A 20,905-nucleotide genomic window follows, 5' to 3' on the forward strand; every position below is an offset into this window, starting at 1 on the left:
ATTTTTCGGGTCGATCCGAAATCCAAGATGGCCGCCACAGCCGCCATCTTGAAAATACATTTTGAACTTCTTCTCAAGTTCTACAGGTGCGATTAGGCTGAAACTGCATGAAATGATTCTGACATGGTCCCGACAAAGTGTTGTAACTTTACGGGTCGATCCGAAATTCAAGATGGCCGCCACAGCCGCCATCTTGAAAACACATTTTGAACTTCTTCTTAAGTTCTACCGGTGCTGTTTTGGCTGAAACTTGCATGACATGATCCTGATATGGTCCCGACAAAGTGTTGTTATTTTTCGGGTCGATCCGTAATCCAAGATGGCCGCCAAAACCGCTATCTTGAAAACACATTTTGAACTTCTTCTGAAGTTCTACCAGTGCGATTTGGCTGAAACTTGCATGAAATGATCCTGACATGGTCCCGACAAAGTGTTGTTACATCTCTGGTTGATCCCAAATCGAAGATGGCAACCATGACACTATATCTAATTACTTTCCTACATGTTAAGGCCCTTTGGCCTCTTGTTTGAAATAAAATTTGTTGAAAGAAATTGAAAATGATCCTGACATGGTCCTGACAAATGACACCATATGAAATTAGATTTACTATTGCCAAGGTAGTCAGATGACCGTTAAGGCCCTTTGGGCCTCTTGTTGATGTTTTCAAAGCTATTTCTCTTCTGTTTCTTTCCCTATTCTGCTCCTTTCTTCTTTTATTTAGTGTCTCCTTCTTCCATCCCTTTGCTCTGCTTCACCTGTCTTGTGCTCATTTTGTCAAACCTACATGCACCGTCGCTTTTACCTACCCTATGGAAGTTCCTCTCGCATATGATTGTGATTATTTTTCTCATCCACCATGATGGGTACGGATATTGATTCGTGGAGGGCTTCCATAGGTTCTTTTTATTCAAAAATGTGCAAGATTCGTGCTAGCTATTATTTTAAAACGAAAATGGCATCTTTCCTCTTGATACGTTCAACTAATATCAAATACACTACCCTTTTTTGTATACTGTCGATCCTTCAAGCGACCATAAACACTAATATCACTGTCCCTATTCTGCTCCGTTTACTTATGTCGGGAGACACCCATCCAAACCCTGGTCCAGATAACATAAACACATCTACTTTTCACTCTCTAAACTTAATGCAATTAAACGTTAGAAGTCTACGCAATAAAATAAAATTATGTTGAATCAATATCTAACGATGTTGATATCCTCTGCATTACAGAAAGTCATTAGATTGTTCAATACCAAACGAAGATATTCATATATATGGTTTTAGTGACGAGCCTTTTCGCAAAGATAGAAATATGTTTGGAGGTGGCGTTATTATGTATTTTTCAAACTCTATTATAGCTAAGCGAAGATATGACCTCGAATTTGCAAACGACGAACTTATCTGGGCACAAGTACATTCAAACAACACAATATATATTGTTGCAAATCTGTACAAATCCCCTAATATAACAAATTCAAATGGTATCTGGCAATTCCTGAAACACTCACTAGATAATGCATTTGACATTACTAACAATGTAATATTATTGGGGGACTTCAATGTAGATTTTTTAAACCTAAACCGAGGAGAATTATATAACATACTTACATCTTTTTATCTTACCAATATTATACTGGAACCAACCAGAACGGTTGCAAACTCATCTAGTTTGATTGATCCTATTATAGTAAGTGATACTATCACTACAATCATCGCTGATGTAATTGAAGTTGACAACTCAATAAGTGACCATAAAGCAGTTTTTGCAATAAATCAGTTAAACGTAAAGTATGGATTAGTGATCAAGCAGATATCGATCAGCTAAAAACAACCATTAATAATGTTCCATGGCAAGAACAGTTTGACTCGTGTAGTGATGTAAATGACATGTGTAACTTCTTAACTGTTAGTATTAGGATGGCTATGGATATGTGTATACCTTCTAAATTAGTACAAATACGCAAAAACGGCAGACCATGGTTTAACAACAGCATTACAATACAAATACGTATACGAAACAGATTAAAACATACAATGATAAAACCAACACTAATCTCAACATATCGAAATACAAGAAAGCACGAAACAAAGTTAATAATATGATCAAACGTGCCAAGGAAATATTTTTCGAAAACGTAGATAACCTTATTGACAGATCCAATTCTGACCCCAAAACATACTGGAAATTACTTAAACTCTTACTTAAAGGGAAAAAACACCGATATATCTCCCCTATATTGTGAACATTCATCAAATTTTACTTCTGACGACACACAAAAATGCAACCTTTTAAACGATTACTTTACATCCATATCGACAATAGATGGCCAATGTAAACACCTACCTACATTTAATACACAAACTGCCTCCACACTCACACCCACCGATATAGTTATAAACACCCGATGAAGTGAAAGATATTTTAAGCATTTTAAGTATAGATAAAGCAACCGGTCCTGACGGAATAAGCCATAGAATGTTGAAATTGGTTATGAACGAGATTGCCCTACCTTTATCTATCCTATTTAATGCGTCCCTTCAAACCTGTTCCTATCCCTAAAGTTGGAAAATAGCAAATGTTATACCTATATTCAAGGGTGGTGATAAAACACATTGTATCTAATTACAGACCAAATTTCATTACTAAGTTGTATTGGAAAAATCTTTGAGCGTTTAGTATACAAACATATTTACAATTTTTTCAACCAAAATAATATTATTTACAAGTTACAATCAGGATTTCTGCCAGAACACTCTTGCACACATCAGCTAATAGAATTTTATCATTCCATGTTGCTGTCTTTAGAAAATCATGAACACATAGCTTTTGTTTTTTTTGCGATTTTTCCAAAGCCTTCGATAGAGTTTGGCATAAAGGCCTCTTATACAAACTTCAACAATATGGAATAAATGGAAACGTACTTACCTGGATAGCTAATTATTTGTCGTGTAGAAAACAGTCTGTTTTTATAAATACATCAAATTCTTCTTTGAAAAATACAAATGCTGGTGTACCACAGGGTTCTGTCCTAGGTCCTCTATTTTTTCTTATTTATCTTAATGATATTTCAAACGAACTAATTTCACTATGTCGTCTCTTTGCAGACGACACCTCGTTATCATATTCTTCAAAACATTTAGAAGATATTACACGTGTTGTAAAATACTGATCTTAAAACATTAGAAAAAATGGTCAAATGACTGGCTTATGTCCTTCAACCCCAAAAATACAGAAATTATATTAGTATCTCTTTCAAATCTCCCTTACGAGCCACTTTTTACATTCAATTAAGAAGGTTTCGAAATATATAGCAACACTTCGTAAATTGAAATTTCTACTAAGCAGAAAAAAAATTAGAAAAAAATGTATCTAACATATATAAGACCTATTTTAGAGTATGCATGTTAAGTTTGGGATAATTGTGGTGTCACAAATTCTAATAATCTTGAAAATTTACAACTTGATGCCGCCCGTATTATTACAGGACTACCAATATATACCAAAACAGAGTTTATTTATAAAGAAATTGGATGGCTTCCATTATCTAAACGGAGAGAGATAAGAAAATTAACCCTGTTTTATGATATTAAACACAACATAGCTCCCTCATATGTATGTAATATATTACCAGAAAACATCGGTGTCCTGACAAACTATGACTTAAGAAATTTCCAGGACGTGAGGCAACATCGTTATAGACTCCAACGCACATTAAACTCCTTCTTTCCTTCAACTTCTTCTCTTTGGAATAATTTAGATATATCTATTAGAAATTCTCCAACTTTAAATACCTTCAAATCAAATTTAAGTAAATCTTTCCTTCCTGAAACCGATTTGTGTTTTCTAAATTTTTGGTACTAGACGGCTTAATATTCTCCACTGTAGATTAAGCAATAGAGCAAGTACTTTAAATTACGATCTTTTCAGATCCAATCTTTTGCCTTCAGCACGATGTGAGTGTGGATTCACGTGCAAAGACTCTGATCGCTTTTTCCTTACATGCCCAAAATATCACATTATACGACAGACATTATTAAACGATCTTCATTGGTACCCCGGTGACATCACATTAGATACATTACTAAAAGGAGATACAGCTTTAGAAAATGATGCTAACCTTAATATTGCAAAGGCAGTCCAAATTTATATTGATAGTACTGGCAGGTTTTGACATTATGAGCATCCTACCCCATTTCCTATATCTACCCCGTATCTTAGTTGATTAATAGATTACTGTTATACATATGTCAACAGTATAAATTAGTTGTATCTGCTGGCTGGTGTAGTTGAAAGATTTTCTAGGAAAGGAATGGCTTCGAGTGGATCTTCAGTGCAATGTTTTCTATGGAATGTGTATAATGGACAACATTTTGAGGAAGTAACCGATCGGTGTTTCCCAGCCAGTCAGATAACTATGTATACAATTATCACTTTTACAAATAATCATAACTTAATAAATAACTATTCTTCTCTCTTATACTCCTCTATCTTTCCCTTTTCTCCTTCATTCTTAAAATAACATTTTGATTCATATTATATATATATATTGTCTTCATTGCTGTCCATTATGTATATATTCATATTATGTATTCGGGAGAGGACGTTACTAAGTTAGCAAAACTTGTGTCCAATCCCTGTTGTCAATAATTTACGACAATAAAAATATGTTTAAAATCAAAGCAACACGCCAGGAGTAGGTCACGCAACGTCATTTTCCGGAACCTAGCGGGTGAGAACAACACGCGGAAGTCCGACGAAAACGCCGTTTTGGCAATTGTACGTGTCATTCTGAAACTAAAGGATGTAAAAATTGAGGAAATCGATAGAAAGCAAAGTTTTAACGGTAAACCTGGAGTCATTCTGGTGACATTTCAAACACAAGAACAAAAAGACAAAGTTCTCGCCAATAAAAAATGCCTTAAGGTCTACCGACCTATACAAGCATGTATATATTGAACAGGACACGGACAATGAATACAGAAGTCTAATCTGAGAGTCATTGCCAGCCATCTCGGTAACGCCTATAGAGTTGTCAATGGAAGGATTGTGAAGGATCGTGAACACCGCTCACAACGGAAACCACAGCAAGAGTTCGCGTACGTCAACGCCGTATCATAGCCAGGGAAGTTACACAAGTGATTACTCTTCACAACGTGGTCAAGACCTTACCTGGACAACGGTCAAGTCACGTGATCGCCGAAGGACATTCTCTGGAGAAAGAACGCGCACGTCAGGCAATCGGTGGAACGACTCCTCTCGGAGAGAACAACGTGAGCGTTTTAACGGTACCAACGAAAATGGTTGATCCGGAGTTCGCGTCAATAACCGACATTTCGAAAAGCCGGGAAAGATCCAATGGACCCATTCAGCTACAGAGGAATTTCGCTCCTATCTATTCCATGTAAGATATACGCGGATATACTAAATCAGCGGTTACATGACTGGCTGGAAGTGAAAAATATCCTTGTCGACGAGCAAAACGGTTTTATGAAAACATCGCAGCTGTCTCGATCACAATCTTTTTAACATACTCAATAATCGTAAAATACGGAAACAATCAACATTCGTCTGTTTTGTGGATATGAAAAAGGCTTTCGATAGTGTTAATATAGATCTGTTATGGTTAAAACTAAAACATCTTGGAATTGACGGAACATTTCTACGAGCAATCCAATCTCTTTATGTAAATAATGTTAGCACGGTGAAGGTAAACGGAAAGCTTACAGAGCCATTCGAGGTTTAAAATGGACTTAAACTTTCTCTATCTTCATCAATGACTTGGCAAAGGACAAAAATTTAACTCCAGGAACATCTAGATCTACATTACGCGGTACGCGAACTGTGTAAGTCTGCGAGTAGGGCTCTTTATGCCTTTTACGCAAAGTTTAGTCACGGGGGAGGTATGACACACTCGATTTATTCAAAACTTTTCAACTCTATAGTAGAACCAATAACTTACTTCGCGAATGGACAATTGGGCATCAATTCATACACAGAAGTAACTGTACTTCAAAACAAAGCTTGTCGATATTTTCTTGGAGCATCACAACACTCCTGTAACTTTGGCCACTAGAGGCGACATGGGCTGGACATCCACTACTACTAAACAGTCAGTTGAAGTTTTAAGACTTTATTTGAAAATTACAAATATGGATAGTAATAGAATGGTCAGTAAAATCCATAAATGGTCCAGATGTGTTCGTAATTCTTGGGATTCACGTGCACATGATTTAATAGCGAAGAATAAACTTAATGGGTGTATTTACAACACAGAACTCGGCTCCGTGGAAGATGGGGAAAATTAAAGAAAGATTATATAACACGGATGCCGATAGATGGCAAAATCAATTGTGGAACGACAAAGGAAATGTTAATGGTAATAACCTACGACTTTATAGAACATTTACATATGAGCCAACAACAAGTGACTATGTAAAATGTGTTAGATATAGAGAAAGGAGGGGCCTATTGTGTAATTTAAGATGTGGATCACTTTCTTTGAAAATCGAAAAGGGTCAGCATACCAGGCCGATAGTGCCAGTAAACGATAGGATTTGTAAACTTTGTTTATCAAACGAGGTTGAGGACGAAATCCACTTTTTAACACGATGTGAGTTTTATAATGATTTATGATGCTCAGAAATATGTTGATTTTAATATTATGGATAATCTTTACCAATTCAAATACCTTATTGATAATTCTCTTCCAAATCTACTATCAAATCAACGTTATGCAATGTGGAGGAGGGAGAAGTAGTTTTTTGTAAATTTTATATCCTGTAACATAACGTGGCTAGATACTAGCCATTTTTAATAGCATGGGACAGCCTTACCTTGTTATCTTTTAGTATGCAACATTTTATACTTGTATTTATGTGGAACATAAAGTAATTTATACTATCTGTTTTTCAATTTGATTAATTTTTTATTTTTACTAATCCGGATTAATTTTTCCGGATTCTTGGTCTTGTCCGTACCTTCTATTAATCACTGCCGTCTAGACGGTCACGTGATCTCTTTGTTTATATTTAGATGCTTTGTTGAAAAATCAATGGGCGGAGTGAAAACTTTTCAACTTGATCTGCGTGTTTTATGATTGAAAATAGCAATATTTCTGGTAATTTATTGTGAAAACCCAGATGTTACAACTTCTTTGACATTAAGGCCAAAAGTATTGGCTATTTGAAAAGCAAAAGTTTACCAAACGGCCCGGATTGTACACTGTAAGTACCATTTGAACTTTTCATGCATGTCCCGCCATTATTCAGTACCTGACCTAAGCTCAAAATGATTATGAATGCTGTGATCTTAGGACATTCCTTTGTGAAAAGACTGAGTAATTTCACTTTAGTGCATAGGGATGTTCGAGTTTATAGGAATTTCAATCTATGCCCCGAGGAAGTATGCGTGTCCTTCGTAGGGTACAGTGGGGGCAGGATTCACACCATTTACGATAAAGGCACTTCAGTCATTGTTCAGACTCGGCCAGAAATTGTAATTTTACAGTCAGCATCGAATGATTTGTGTGATGTAACCAAAACAGTAGAGGAGGTGTTTCGAGAACTATGTCAGCTAGTGATCACGCTGTTATATACTCACGGTGTTAAAAAAGTGATTGTTAACCAAGTGTTATATCGACACCCACCATCGCACAGGATTCGTTATCGAGTGGACACGGTCTGGTTTAAAGCTGACAATGCAAGTTAAAATTATTAAAATGATTTTTTTTTAAATAAGTATACTCGTTGTTCAAGAATCGTTTATGAGACATTCCCCGGTTGAAGACAGACATTTTTGTTTTACATTCCGACGACTCGCCGACCCCTATATAAAGCGCGTGAATCGACACACGTGCGCTCATTCATGTACCTATACACCTAGCACTCCACAGTATATATCACCTACAAATAGGTAAACAAAACCCTAACCTGTAATACTATATGGGACCTTTTTTAGCAATTAACATGTCAACTCCTCTAAGTTGTCATTTAGATGTTTCTCAAAATAAAAATCCAACGCAAGTGAATAGAAATCCAAACAATAATCCGTCCACATATCTCCACGTATGTCATCGTACCCGATGACTCAACTGACCGTATACACGTGACTACGTACCTGACCCGAACGAGCGACAACTATCAAGGACACACACGTGTCGATGTACATGTACGTGTAAAACTTCGTGTATATTGAAGTGTTTTATTAGTTCGTATTGGACATATGTTGGGATATAGCTGACAACACATTCATCTATTACTTCAATGAAATATTGGCAGGTTAGTGCAATGTTTATTTTCAATTTGACATCGTTATTTCCAATATCGGGGCATGTGTATCTGAGACAAGACATGTTTAGAATGACACGTGTGTCAAGTGTCCCGTGCTTTATATATACGGGGTTGGCCAGTGATGGTTACTAAGAAGAGCAAAAGAAAAATGGCTGCCACTTCCTTAGATACCACACTGTCATAACTAGGGGACGTCTCAGAAACAATTTTTTGAAAAAAAATATTTCGTTAATTTTTTTTTAAATTTCAAATGCATGTTTTTAACTTGCATTGTCAGCTTTAACAGGCGTGTGGACGAACTCAACAGACGTTTAGATAATTACCTAAAGGACGTAGAAGGGGCCACATTATTTCGCCTTAAGGGATTCTGGTCCGAGGGCAGTGAGACAAGCGTTTTTCACACTGATGGGGTGCATTTGAATGACGTCGGTAACCAGAAATTGTACAACAATATAAGAGGTTCCATTATTACGGCGTTGAAACAGATTCGAATTGGTGGGTTATAGGAGGTGATACTATTATATACATATACATTTTGTATATTACTCGGCAATACTGTACCTGTTAATTGTCATTATATCCATATTATAATATCTGATCATGTACTGATTGTCAATAGGATATAATTTGTACCTAGTTGTGGTATATCTTGAATATTCTTCAAGGTAAATTCTTTTCCCAGGCATAGTAGCTATATAGCTATATATGTAGGCCTACGGTATATACAACATACATAGGGGATACACTTGTCTTAAGCCCCCGCAGTTCCATATAATACGGTACAGATATCTTAAAATAGTAAATATATATATAGTCAACATATAGGTGAAAAAATTTGGTCTGTAACCAACCCACCACCTACGAGTTCGCTTAAACTATAAGCTTTAGTCAGTTCAGTTTGCAGCTCATTACCAGTCATGGTAGCAGGTATTATATTCTTGATTCATTAAATATTTACACTTTACAATTATAGCCCCTACCCGTCGGGGAGCCAGTAAGTAAGCTATATTAGCATACTTAGCTCCTACCAATTAGGATATTTAACTGGTTATTTAAAATTTATTTAAATAGCCCCTACCAGTCGGGGTAACCATTTGGTAAGTTTAAGCACCTATATATATAGCTACCGGTTTGAGTACTCGATTGTTAATGGATGTTAGCCTTTAGTTTAAATTAGCCCCTACCAGGCTGCAGTCTGCGTAATCGGTTGCTAATTTATATTAGCCCTTACCAGTTGGGGTATTCAGTAATGAATTTTAGCCACGAAATTTATATTAGCCCCTATAAGTCGGGGTCATCAGTTGGTAATTGATTTTAGCCCTACCAGTCGGGGTAACCAGTTGGTAATTGATTTTAACCCCTACCAGTCGGGGTAACCAGTTGGTAATTGAAATTAGCCACTAGTTGGTAAGTTATATTAGCCCCTACCAGTCGGGGTAACCAGTTGGTAAGTTATATTAGCCCCTACCAGTCGGGGTAACCAGTTGGTAATTTATCTTAGCCCCTACCAGTCGGGGTAACCAGTTGGTAATTCATACTAGCCCCTACCAGTCGGGGTAACCAGTAGGTAATTCATACTAGCCCCTAACAGTCGGGGTAACCAGTTGGTAATTTATATTAGCCCCTACAAGTCGGGGTAACCAGTTGGTGAAATTTATATTAGCCTCTACCAGTTGGGGTAACCATTCAGTTAATAATTTATATTAGCCCCCACCAGTCGGGGTAACCAGTTGGTAATTTACATTAGCCCCTACAAGTCGGGGTAACCAGTTGGTAATTTACATTAGCCCCTACCAGTCGGGGTAACCAGTTGGTAAGTTATATTAGCCCCTACCAGTCGGGGTAACCAGTTGGTAAGTTATATTAGCCCCTACCAGTCGGGGTAACCAGTTGGTAAGTTATATTAGCCCCTACCAGTCGGGGGTAACCAGTTGGTAATTGGTATTAGCTCCTACCAGTCGGGGTAACCAGTTGGTAATTCATACTAGCCCCTACCAGTCGGGGTAACCAGTTGGTAATTCATACTAGCCCCTACCAGTCGGGGTAACCAGTTGGTAATTTATATTAGCCCCTACAAGTCGGGGTAACCAGTTGGTGAAATTTAGATTAGCCTCTACCAGTTGGGGTAACCATTCAGTTGATAATTTATATTAGCCCCCACCAGTCGGGGTAACCAGTTGGTAATTTACATTAGCCCCTACCAGTCGGGGTAACCAGTTGGTAATTTATATTAGCCCCAACCAGTCGGGGTTCTTGATGGGTAAGTAATATTAGACCCTACCAGTCGGGGTTCTCGGTTGGTAAGTTATATTAGCCCCTACCAGTCGGGGTACTTCTGATCAGTTGTTAATTTATATAAGCCTCTATCAGTTGGGGTACTCGATTGATATCTTATATTAATCGCTATCAGTCGGGGTACTCATATGATGATTTATTTTAACCCCTACGGGATATTAAATTGAGTAATGTATATAGCCCATACCAGTCGGGGTTACCAGTTGGTGATTTATATAAGTCCCTAGCTACCAGTCGGGGTAATCAATTGGTAGCTTATATTTGCCCCTATCAGTCATGGTAACCAGTTGGTGATTTATCATTCATAAATCCAATGACATTCTACAATCGCAGTTTATCTAAAGACTGTTAATATTTATTACAATTGTTGTTTAGATGGGCAGAACAGACAACCAGGTGGCCAGCAGCAGTAAGGCAGCTGCAGTTAACAGTAGGCAGAGGATCTAGAGAAAAACTTCCAGTAGGCAGAGGATCTAGAGAAAAATCCAACAAGACCCCAGCCTCAACTTCAAGTCAAGATGAGGTACCAACTATCGATACAGACACCCAACAATAGGTGGCCTCCATTACTAAACAGGTTTTAGAACAATTGAATTCGAGGAGTACACGTCGCCCGCCCAGTCCGGATTCATCTGACGATGAGCTCGAGGAGGAGAGTGAACATCCTGGACGTACGCGTGGGAGAACAAGAACTCGGTCCACACAAAAGAAATCACGAAAGAGACGTCGACACAAGTCCCCTAGAGGTACGCCGTCTGGGAATGACAGTGACATTAGCACTAGCAGTGACTCTAGTACATGTAGTAGTGAGAGTGGTAGCTCTAGTGAGTCCGATGAGGACAGTTCAGGCTTTTCTGGCAGCCGTACGCGTATCTCCAGCACAATTGCTAGTCAAATTGATCAAAAGCTCAAAAACAAAATTTGGCAACGCAAATATATAAATTTAGCAAAATTGCTGCCCCAATACAAGGACACCAGTGCATCTGGTGAGTCCATTCATTTACAAAGTACAGGTAGGTCCCAATTTCGATTATTAAAAAAGAAATCGGCACCAACAATTAAAACAGTTGATCAATGGACCAGTGCTTTTCTGCGTTATGTAGCAACATATGCAGGGAAATTTCCTAAAGAGATTCCACATGTAATAAAGCATGGAGAAATTGCGCGCGATTTGGCTGCCAGAATAAACGGTGATGCCTGGTTCATTTACGACCAGCGTGTGAGGGCAGATATAGAGGTATCTGACTTTCCCTGGGGTCAGTTACATCATGAGTTCTGGGTCATGGCTAACACCCCATATCAAAATTTCTCCAACAGTAGTCAGCCCTTTCGCGGAAAAGGGGCAGGGGGTTTCCGTGGACGTTCAGGGATATTCGCTAGACAAGGACCAGACAAAGTCCCTCAGGGTTTCTGCTACTCCCTACATAAACATGGGAAATGACCCCTCTCACCCTGGATCCTGCCCATACAAGCATTGGTGTTATCAATGCAGAAAACCCCACTCAGCTCTGTACTGTCAAGGAAACAAGGCCAACACAAACACTAGTCAGCCAAATCAAATCCAAACAAGTAAAAAGTAATAACGACATCACTACCCCAGTCAAACCTACAGTGCTAGAATATTTTTTGACTGGTTATGATAAACAGTTGTCACAGTATCTTTTACTGGGTTTCAGAACAGGTTTTAGACTCAAGTTTGAAGGTCACCGAGAATTTAGAATATGTCGAAATCTAGTTTCAGCATATCAAAAGGGAGATATAGTTGCAAACAAATTAAACAAAGAAGTTTCTTTAGGAAGGATTGCAGGTCCATTTTTAATACCACCTTTCCCAACTCTGCAATGTTCTCCTATTGGTGTTGTTCCTAAAGAGGAGCCAGGCGAATTTAAAATGATTCACCATCTTTCTTATCCAGAGGGTCAATCTATTAATGATTCTATTCCCAACGAGTGTTGCTCAGTAACCTACAGTACTGTAGATGATGCAGTGGCTCTTATTAAAAAACTTGGAACTGATTGTCTTTTGGCTAAGACTGATATAGCCTCAGCTTTTAGGATAATTCCCATACACCCTTCTGACCATGAATTGCTAGGGATACATTTCAAAGGTTTTTACTACTATGATAAGTGTTTGCCTATGGGTAGCTCTATTTCATGTGCTATTTTTGAAGCGTTTAGCTCTGCATTACAATGGGTAGCTATTAACAAACTAGGAGTGTCAAGTATGGTCCATGTTTTAGATGATTTTCTCTTTTTAGGTCCCAAAAACTCCTCAATTTGTGCATTGAGTCTTCAGCAATTTATTTCATTATGTGAGGCATTGGGAGTACCAATAAAAGATGAAAAGACAGAAGGTCCTAGTTCAGTGTTGACATTTTTAGGTATTGAGCTAGATACAGTCATGATGGAGGCACGTTTACCAGTCGAGAAAGTTGTTAAGGTCAGAAACCTTCTGTCCTCTATCAAAAAGCGCAAAAGGGTCACTTTACGTGAATTACAGTCCCTGTTAGGACTCCTTAATTTTTACTGTCAAGTGGTTGTTCCAGGTCGGGCTTTTCTACGTAGGCTCACAAACCTCACTAAAGGACAATGTAAGCCCCATCACCACATACGTTTAAATAAAGCAGCTAGGCTAGATATGCATGCATGGTCAACATTTATTGATAGCTACAATGGAAAATCAATTTTTCTAGATGACAAGTGGCAAAATTCAGATAAACTACATCTTTTTACGGATGCTTCTGGTTTATTAGGTTATGGTGCAGTATTTGGCAGTAGATGGTTCTATGGTATGTGGAAAGAGTGTAAAATGCAAAACCATCATATTACAGTTAAAGAGCTTTTTCCTATTGTATTAGCTGTAGAAATATGGGGGGTGAACTTACAAAATCAGTCAGTCATGTTCCATTCTGACAATAGAGCAGTTGTGGATGTTATCAACAAGACATCATCCAAAGACTCATATCATGCAATTGGTACGTAGGCTTGTATTAGTGTACTGTTATCACAGTTAGAATGGTACATATAGCGTGCGGTATAGAGCAAGTCAGAGATTTGAGTAAGAGTTACTCCCCTTGAATCGACAGGTGGCGCTCTCTCCATGCCATTACAGTATGGCCGCCATATACGAAGAAGAAATGTGTGTGTAAACAAAACAATCAAAATTAGCTACCTTAGAAGTATCACCTATGTAAGTTTTTATTGGTATTGTGTAATATAAACACTTATAAAGAGAAATATATCTATCTGTAGAACTATCATTTCAGTTTAATGTAATAATTTCTGATGTGTAGACAATCGTTCGACGCCTCGTGGTATAACTTCTCCGACCACGTGGTTTACATAAAACTTCGTGACAACATAATAGTGTACTACATTGTATATCATTATAATAATTTACTGCATATCTACAGTTAATATGTTCATAATACTCAAATTTCTAGTATTATTTCTTTGTTTATCATTGCTGGAATTACCGTATTTGTCATAATATACTCAGTGTTTACGATATTGGTTTGTAACAAATTGTAAGAATACGTTTGTTTACTTCACAGCTTTTACGATGTCTTGATGGAATAAAGGCAAAATTAACCTGTCAAGCTTCGTTGACTTTCTGTCTAATCGACCAAACGCATCTGGAAAATTGTGGCAGAACAGTAAAAGATAGCACCTTCAACGGTAACTAATCATCCCGAATTGGCCGGACACATTAAAATCAAGATGGCCGACAGCAACACAAGAGTGAAAGAAGATGAGGATGCCAGAACAAGAACAAAAACAGCAAAGGGTAAACAGTACCAGATTGAAATTAAACTGAAGAACAGACTGAGTGGCATCAAGGCTCTCGATAAACTCTCCAGTGACATTGAGATACTTTTGTCCGAATCAAATGATCAAAAGAAAATAAAAGATATGTACTCACTTTGGCTTAACCAGTACGAAGAAATTTTACAGATACATGATGAATTACAATGTTTAATGGAGGAAACAGAAAGCGTCACAGACGGCAATTGGTTCAAGGGAAAGAACTCCATGTATGTTGATCTTAAACATGCAGTTGAAAGGTGGTTTCTGGATAAAAAGGAAATTCCTGCTTTATGTGCGAGCAGGGATAAAAGTGACACTGTTTCTCAAACCAGTTCAAGAACAAGTTCAAGGGCTAGTCAAATTTCAATTGCCAAACTAAAAGAAAGTCAAAGAAAAGTAGAACTTTTGACTAGAAAGGCAGCATTAGAACAACAATTTGAACTTGAAAAAGAACGCTTAAGATTAAAAATCAAGGAAGAAGAACTACAGATAAACACAGAATTGAACGTTTCAAATGCCAAAGCTAAAGTTCTAGAGGACCTTGAAAACAGTATGGCAGAGGACCAAAGGATAGAAGATGAGATAAGGTTCAGAGGAATGCCATCAATTCCTCCATCTACGGTACCACCTCACATAGCTTCACGTATGACGTCATCACATACACCTCCTACGTCATACATGACACTGCCCAACCCAGTGATGCCAATCACCGCTCAACTTTATTCGCCAACTCCGAACGGAGTTCCCTCCACCGCGCCCTTTCCTTTCCCTCAATTTGCATCATCCGTACCATATATGGAGCCACCAGTCCCACAACGAACCATTCCACATGATCAATTGGTGACACCATCCAAGGGATCTGTTCATTTCATGTCAATGAATCAACCACCTGTCATGACCACATCAATAGCCTCGACACCATACATGAGACCACCGCACTTCGGGATGGAGTCTGGCTTCCCACCGATACCTCAACCTACTGGTCAGACTGTCCTATCTCCTAACGCTAGACCCTTTGTACAATCTGCGCCTACTACAACAACCATGGGACAAAACTTTGATGAGCCGGCGTCCGAGTGACTAGCCATTACCAAATATTTGGCCCGGAAGGATCTAAATATGGCAAGATTTACCAGGTTTGGCGACGATCCAGCTACCTACACAGCTTGGAAAAATTCATTTCAAGGTATTGTGAAAGAACTGAAGTGCATAAGACCTGTTGAAGAAATAGACTTGCTCATAAAATGGCTTGGACCAAAATCATCACAACAAGTTCTCAGTCTAAGGACTTCAAACTCATATAACCCGGAAGCAGGGTTAACAAGAATTTGGGCGAGATTAGACGAAAGATATGGGGCACCAGAGTTAATCGAGAGTTCCTTAAGAACAAAGATTGCCAAGTTCCAAAGGATAGTTACAAAGGATTACAGCAGACTGTACGACATCTTGGATGTATTGTCAGAGATACAATCCCTCAAGGAGGATCCAAGGTATGAGTCACTTCTCTCATATTATGACTCATCGACAGGGATCAATCCAGTAGTTGCCAAACTTCCACTACACCTGCAGACAAAATGGACAGAAAGGGCAACTAGGTATAAAGTTACTCACAAAGTACCATATCCTCCATTCAGCCATTTTGTGAATTACATTTCTGATATGGCCTCTATGCTGAATGACCCAAGTTTTAAGTACACTTACGAGGGCCAAGAAGGAATACAGAGAAAGAACTTCCAAACCAAGAAAACAACTACCTTTCAAACTCCTGTAACATCCGAACAGGACAGACCAGCCTGTCCCATCCATACTTATGCTTCTCACAAGCTCAGTGAATGTAAGCAATTTCGACAAAGGCCAATAGAAGAGAGAAAAAATATTCTACGTGAAAACAGAAGGTGTTTCAAATGCTGCGAAGACTCCCACACTGCAAGAGATTGTGATAGGAAAATTAAATGCGACGAGTGTGGCTCTTCTTTTCATGCCACATGTATGCACATAACAAGACCTCCAGCTGAAGGCCACCGAAAAAGCAATGGTAAAGTTCAAAGCAAAGGACAGAGTCAGAAGTCAGTGGAAAAGCACAATTCCAATAGTGAAAGTCCTCAAGCCTGCAATCATCACGACAGGGAGGATGTCAACACAAAATGCACAACTGTATGCGGTAACTTTAGTGGACGGTCATGTGCAAAGGTCATTCTAGTGAAAGTGTTCCCTAAACATCACCCAGAGAACGCAGTCGAGGTATATGCAATATTAGACGACCAAAGCAACCAGAGCCTTGCATCACCAAAACTTTTGGATTCTCTCAATGTTGATAGTGAAGAGGTTAACTACACCCTATCATCTTGTTCGGGAAGTTTCAGAATGTCTGGACGAAGAGCCCTAGGCTATACAGTGGAGTCTATGGATGGTACATATAAAAGGACTTTACCAGCCTTGATTGAATGCCCGGATATACCCGACGACAGATCCGAAATAGCCTCTCCAGATATCATAAAACACTTGCACCATTTGAAGGACATACCTATATTACAATATCGTGCAGATTGTGATATAGGCCTTTTGTTGGGACGAGACATACCGGATGTACACCAGGTGAAAGAGCAGGTCACCGGTCCTAGAAATTCTCCATTTGCCCAGAGATTAGGTCTGGGTTGGGTAATTGTTGGAGATGTTTGCATGGGAAATGTGCACAGACCCACCGGATTTGAAATAAGCACACGGAAGACAACCATACTCCAGAATGGCCGTGGAACAATTTTTGAACCGTGTCAAAACCAACTGTTTGTTAAGGAAGACGCAACGCTGGACAGAAATGATCTTCTTTTCCAGAGAACGAAGGAAGATGACAAAGTTGGCACTTCCGTAGAGGATAGACAGTTCATAGCCATAATGGAGAGGGAGATGTTTCGGAATGAAGAAGGAAACTGGACAGCACCTCTACCATTTCGAGTACAACGTTTGAAGATGCCCAACAATCGCGCCATGGCTTACAAACGTGCGTTGATCTTAGAAAGTTCTCTGAAAAGAAATCCAACTAAAAAGAACATATCGTCACATTCATGAGCAAGGTTTTGAGTTCCGGAGCAGCGGAAGTAGCCCCACCCCCAACAGGAGAGTCTTGGTACTTGCCCATATTTGGTGTAAATCACCCGCAGAAACCCGACCAGATAAGGGGAGTGTTTGACTCGTCCGCAACGTATGATGGCACATCTTTAAATCAAAGCCTACTTTCGGGACCTAATCTCACAAACGAGCTGTTGGGTATATTACTACGCTTCCGAAAGGACGAAGTCGCATTTGCCGCCGACATTGAACAGATGTTCTATTCATTCTTGGTAAGAGAGGACCACCGCGACTTTCTTAGATTTTTCTGGTACAGGGACAATGACCCTAGCCGGGACATTATCGAATATCGTATGAGGGCGCATGTGTTCGGGAACAGCCCCTCACCTGCCGTGGCGAATTTTGGATTAAAGAAAAGTGTAGAAGGCCAGAATGTCGATCAAGCAGTAAAAGAATTGGTCAATCGCAATTTCTATGTAGATGACGCCCTCGCGTCTGTGCCAAAGGAAGACGAGGCTATAAGTCTCTTGGAGAGAACCCAAGCAGCTCTCAAGGATGGTGGCAATATTAGACTCCATAAAATTGTATCGAACAGGTCTAAGGTCGTTGGGGCCTTCCCATTGGAAGATTTTGGGAAGGAATTAAAGTCCCTCGAGCTAGAGCAGGACCCCTTGCCAAACACCGCAGTTTGGGCCTTGAATGGGACATGAGTACAGACAATTTCATATTCGATATGGAGGTGAAAGCCAGCGATAAACCATTAACAAGACGCAGCATGCTATCAGAGTTAAACAGCATCTACGACCCCCTTGGGTTTGTGGCACCAGTTTCTGTACTAGGAAAAATTCTCATGAGGGATATTACCAAAGGGTACAACTGAGATGATCCTATCAATCCAGCTCTAGAGGAAAAGTGGAACATTTTCAAGGACGCGGTCAAAACGTTGAAAGACCTCCAAATTCCCCGCATGATGATACCTGTATCTCTCAGCACAGCAAACGACATAGAGCTAACACATTTTCTCTGATGCCTCAGAAAAAGCTGTTGGTGCCGTTGCCTATCTCAAGGTGGAATCTACGGAAAAGCAGCACACTGGTTTTGTCATGGGGAAAAACCAAGTTAGCCCCTTCTCATGGTCACACCATGCCAAGGTTAGAACTTTGCGGAGCCGCGTTAGCTACAGAACTGGCGCACATCATCATCGACAGCTTGGATGTTGAACTGAAAACGGTTCAGTACTACACAGACAGCAAGGTGGTACTGGGCTACATCAACAACAAAACCAGAAGGTTTTATAATTATGTCAGCAACAGAGTGGAACGAATACTTAAATATTCAAGTCCCAAACAATGGAACTACATTTCTACAAAGAACAACCCTGCTGACTGTGGCACTAGAGGTGTATCTTCAGTCGACGAGCTTCAGAAATGGTTGGAGGCACCTAAAATTCTCTGTAAGGAATCAGACGATTTTAACACATGTACATGCTGAGGAGTTCCCACTGATTTCTCCTGAAGATGACAAAGAGATCCGAGTTGAAGAAAACTGGCATTAAGAACATTTTCTTGGACAACTTCTCAAACAAATTTTCAAACTGGAAACGCTTGGTGAATGTAATAAAACGCATCAAAGAAATGGTCAAGAATTTCAGGAATCGTCGCAAAAAACATGATCCAAACGACGCTACTGAACAAGTCACTCCTAAGTCAGTTGAAAGGCTTCTTCTGTGTTTATACACCAGCAGGAACACTTTCCTGAAGAAATCGAGTCTTTGAGGACAGGTAGATCAATACCTTCAGCATCAACCATTATCCGACTGTCGCCTATTCTCGACTCGGATGGTTTACTTCGAGTTGGAGGCGCTTGGGACTAAGCTGCTTGCCGATAGGAGAAACGAACCCCATCATCGTGTCGAACAAGTCTCCAATCTCAAAACTTCTTGTAAGGCACTACCATGAGAAAGTAAAACATCAAGGGAGACTATTCACAGAAGGATCATGGATTATGGATCATCGGTGTAAAGCGATTGATTTCAAGTGTACTTTTCAACTGTGTACCATGCAGGAAACTAAGAGGAAAAACAGAATTTCAGAAGATGGCAGATCTACCATCAGAGAGACTTGTACCAGCACCACCCTTCGTCAATGTTGGCATTGACGCGTTCGGGCCCTGGAATGTTGTAACAAGAAAAACTAGAGGAGGCTCGGCAAACTCAAAACGCTGGGCTATTCTTTTCACGTGCCTCGGTACTAGAGCAGTCCATATCGAAGTAGTAGAAGAAGACATGAGTACTTCATCGTTCATAAACGCCTTGCGTCGTTTCATTGCCATCAGAGGCAATGTGAAGGAACTACGATCAGATAGAGGAACAAACTTTGTTGGAGCCGCGCACATATTCAAGGACATGAACAAAATGCAAGTTGTGAATGTCGAAGACGAGCCAATGAAGGAATTCTTAAAGAACTCTGATCTTGTTTGGAAGTTCAACCCGCCCCACTCCTCTCATATGGGAGGGGTGTGGGAGAGGATGATAGGTATGGCGAGGAAAATTCTGGACGCCATGTTAATGACAGACAATCTCACATCACGAAACCTCACACATGAGGTTCTGGTAACCTTAATGGCCGAAGTGAGTGCCATTATGAACTCGAGACCAGTGGCAGGGATTTCGACTGACCCGGAAGCACCACATATCATGAGTCCAGCTACTCTTCTAACTCAAAAAACATCATCAGAAGCGATGTATGATTGTGCGGACCTGGACACAAAAGATATGTACAGAGAGCAATGGAAAAGAGTAAAATTGCTCTCCGAAATGTTTTTGAGACGTTGGAAGGATGGCTATCTTCAAAGTCTTCAGACCCGCAGGAAATGGAATCAGGTTACTAGAGACATTAAAGAAGGCGATGTGATCCTCCTCAAGGATAAAAACTACTCAAGGATGGAATGGCCGGTTGGAATCGTGGTGAACGCTATTAAGAGCGACAGTGACGGAAGGGTTCGAAAAGCTGAAGTCAGGATTCGAAAGGATGGGTCGGATGTCCAGTATGTTCGTTCAGTCAACGAGAGATGGTCATGCTTCTTGAGAACTAAAAACGTGAAACTTGTACTTGCCAAACCATGTAAATGTGAACTCTTAGAAATTTCTAATACTCAGACATTTATTTGCGCTTTATTAAATGGCCAGATGGCCTATATGTGTTTTTCTAGAAACCTTGGTAATGTTAGATTTTCAATTTTGTGTGTTTTTCTTGTTAAAATTTTCATTAAAGGATGTATGAAAGTCAGAGGTCAAAATTTTGGAATATTTAACTTTTGCTCTACCATGGTTATTCAGAGAGAGGAGATGATGCCCGATTCAATTCTGGAAAGAAAACAATATGTTGCTGTGCTTGTTTTTGCTCTAGAGCACTTTGAAAATGGCATGTAATGTGATACCACCTTC

The 20,905-nt window shown here is 39.5% G+C and overlaps 4 protein-coding genes and 1 long non-coding RNA gene across 5 annotated transcripts; all 5 read left to right on the plus strand.

The window, feature by feature from the left end:
- Positions 1 to 11,144: 11,144 nt before the first annotated feature.
- Positions 11,145 to 13,515, plus strand: LOC138312494 (uncharacterized; the record flags this gene model as incomplete). Its single annotated transcript, XM_069253348.1, has 1 exon — positions 11,145 to 13,515. A coding segment is annotated over one exon (885 nt), but the record flags the coding sequence as incomplete, so codon positions are not given.
- A 78-nt stretch (positions 13,516 to 13,593) lies between these two features.
- On the plus strand, positions 13,594 to 14,186 carry LOC138312500 (uncharacterized). The gene is made up of 2 exons (XR_011206963.1): positions 13,594 to 13,777; positions 14,142 to 14,186. It is a non-coding gene; the product is annotated as an uncharacterized lncRNA (long non-coding RNA).
- A 121-nt stretch (positions 14,187 to 14,307) lies between these two features.
- LOC138312495 (synaptonemal complex protein 1-like) lies at positions 14,308 to 15,474 on the plus strand. Its single transcript, XM_069253349.1, has one exon. It carries the CDS (start codon positions 14,308 to 14,310, stop codon positions 15,472 to 15,474), a length of 1,167 nt encoding a protein of 388 aa, XP_069109450.1.
- A 1,982-nt stretch (positions 15,475 to 17,456) lies between these two features.
- LOC138312496 (uncharacterized) lies at positions 17,457 to 18,170 on the plus strand. The gene has a single exon (XM_069253350.1). The coding sequence runs from the start codon at positions 17,457 to 17,459 to the stop codon at positions 18,168 to 18,170; it is 714 nt and encodes a 237-aa protein (XP_069109451.1).
- An 807-nt stretch (positions 18,171 to 18,977) lies between these two features.
- LOC138312498 (uncharacterized) lies at positions 18,978 to 20,890 on the plus strand. The gene is made up of 3 exons (XM_069253351.1): positions 18,978 to 19,165; positions 19,525 to 20,473; positions 20,798 to 20,890. Exons 1-3 carry the CDS (start codon positions 18,978 to 18,980, stop codon positions 20,888 to 20,890), a joined length of 1,230 nt encoding a protein of 409 aa, XP_069109452.1.
- Positions 20,891 to 20,905: the final 15 nt, after the last annotated feature.

This window comes from Argopecten irradians, unplaced genomic scaffold (assembly GCF_041381155.1).
Source record: "Argopecten irradians isolate NY unplaced genomic scaffold, Ai_NY scaffold_0342, whole genome shotgun sequence".
In the NCBI taxonomy this organism is placed as follows: domain Eukaryota; kingdom Metazoa; phylum Mollusca; class Bivalvia; order Pectinida; family Pectinidae; genus Argopecten; species Argopecten irradians.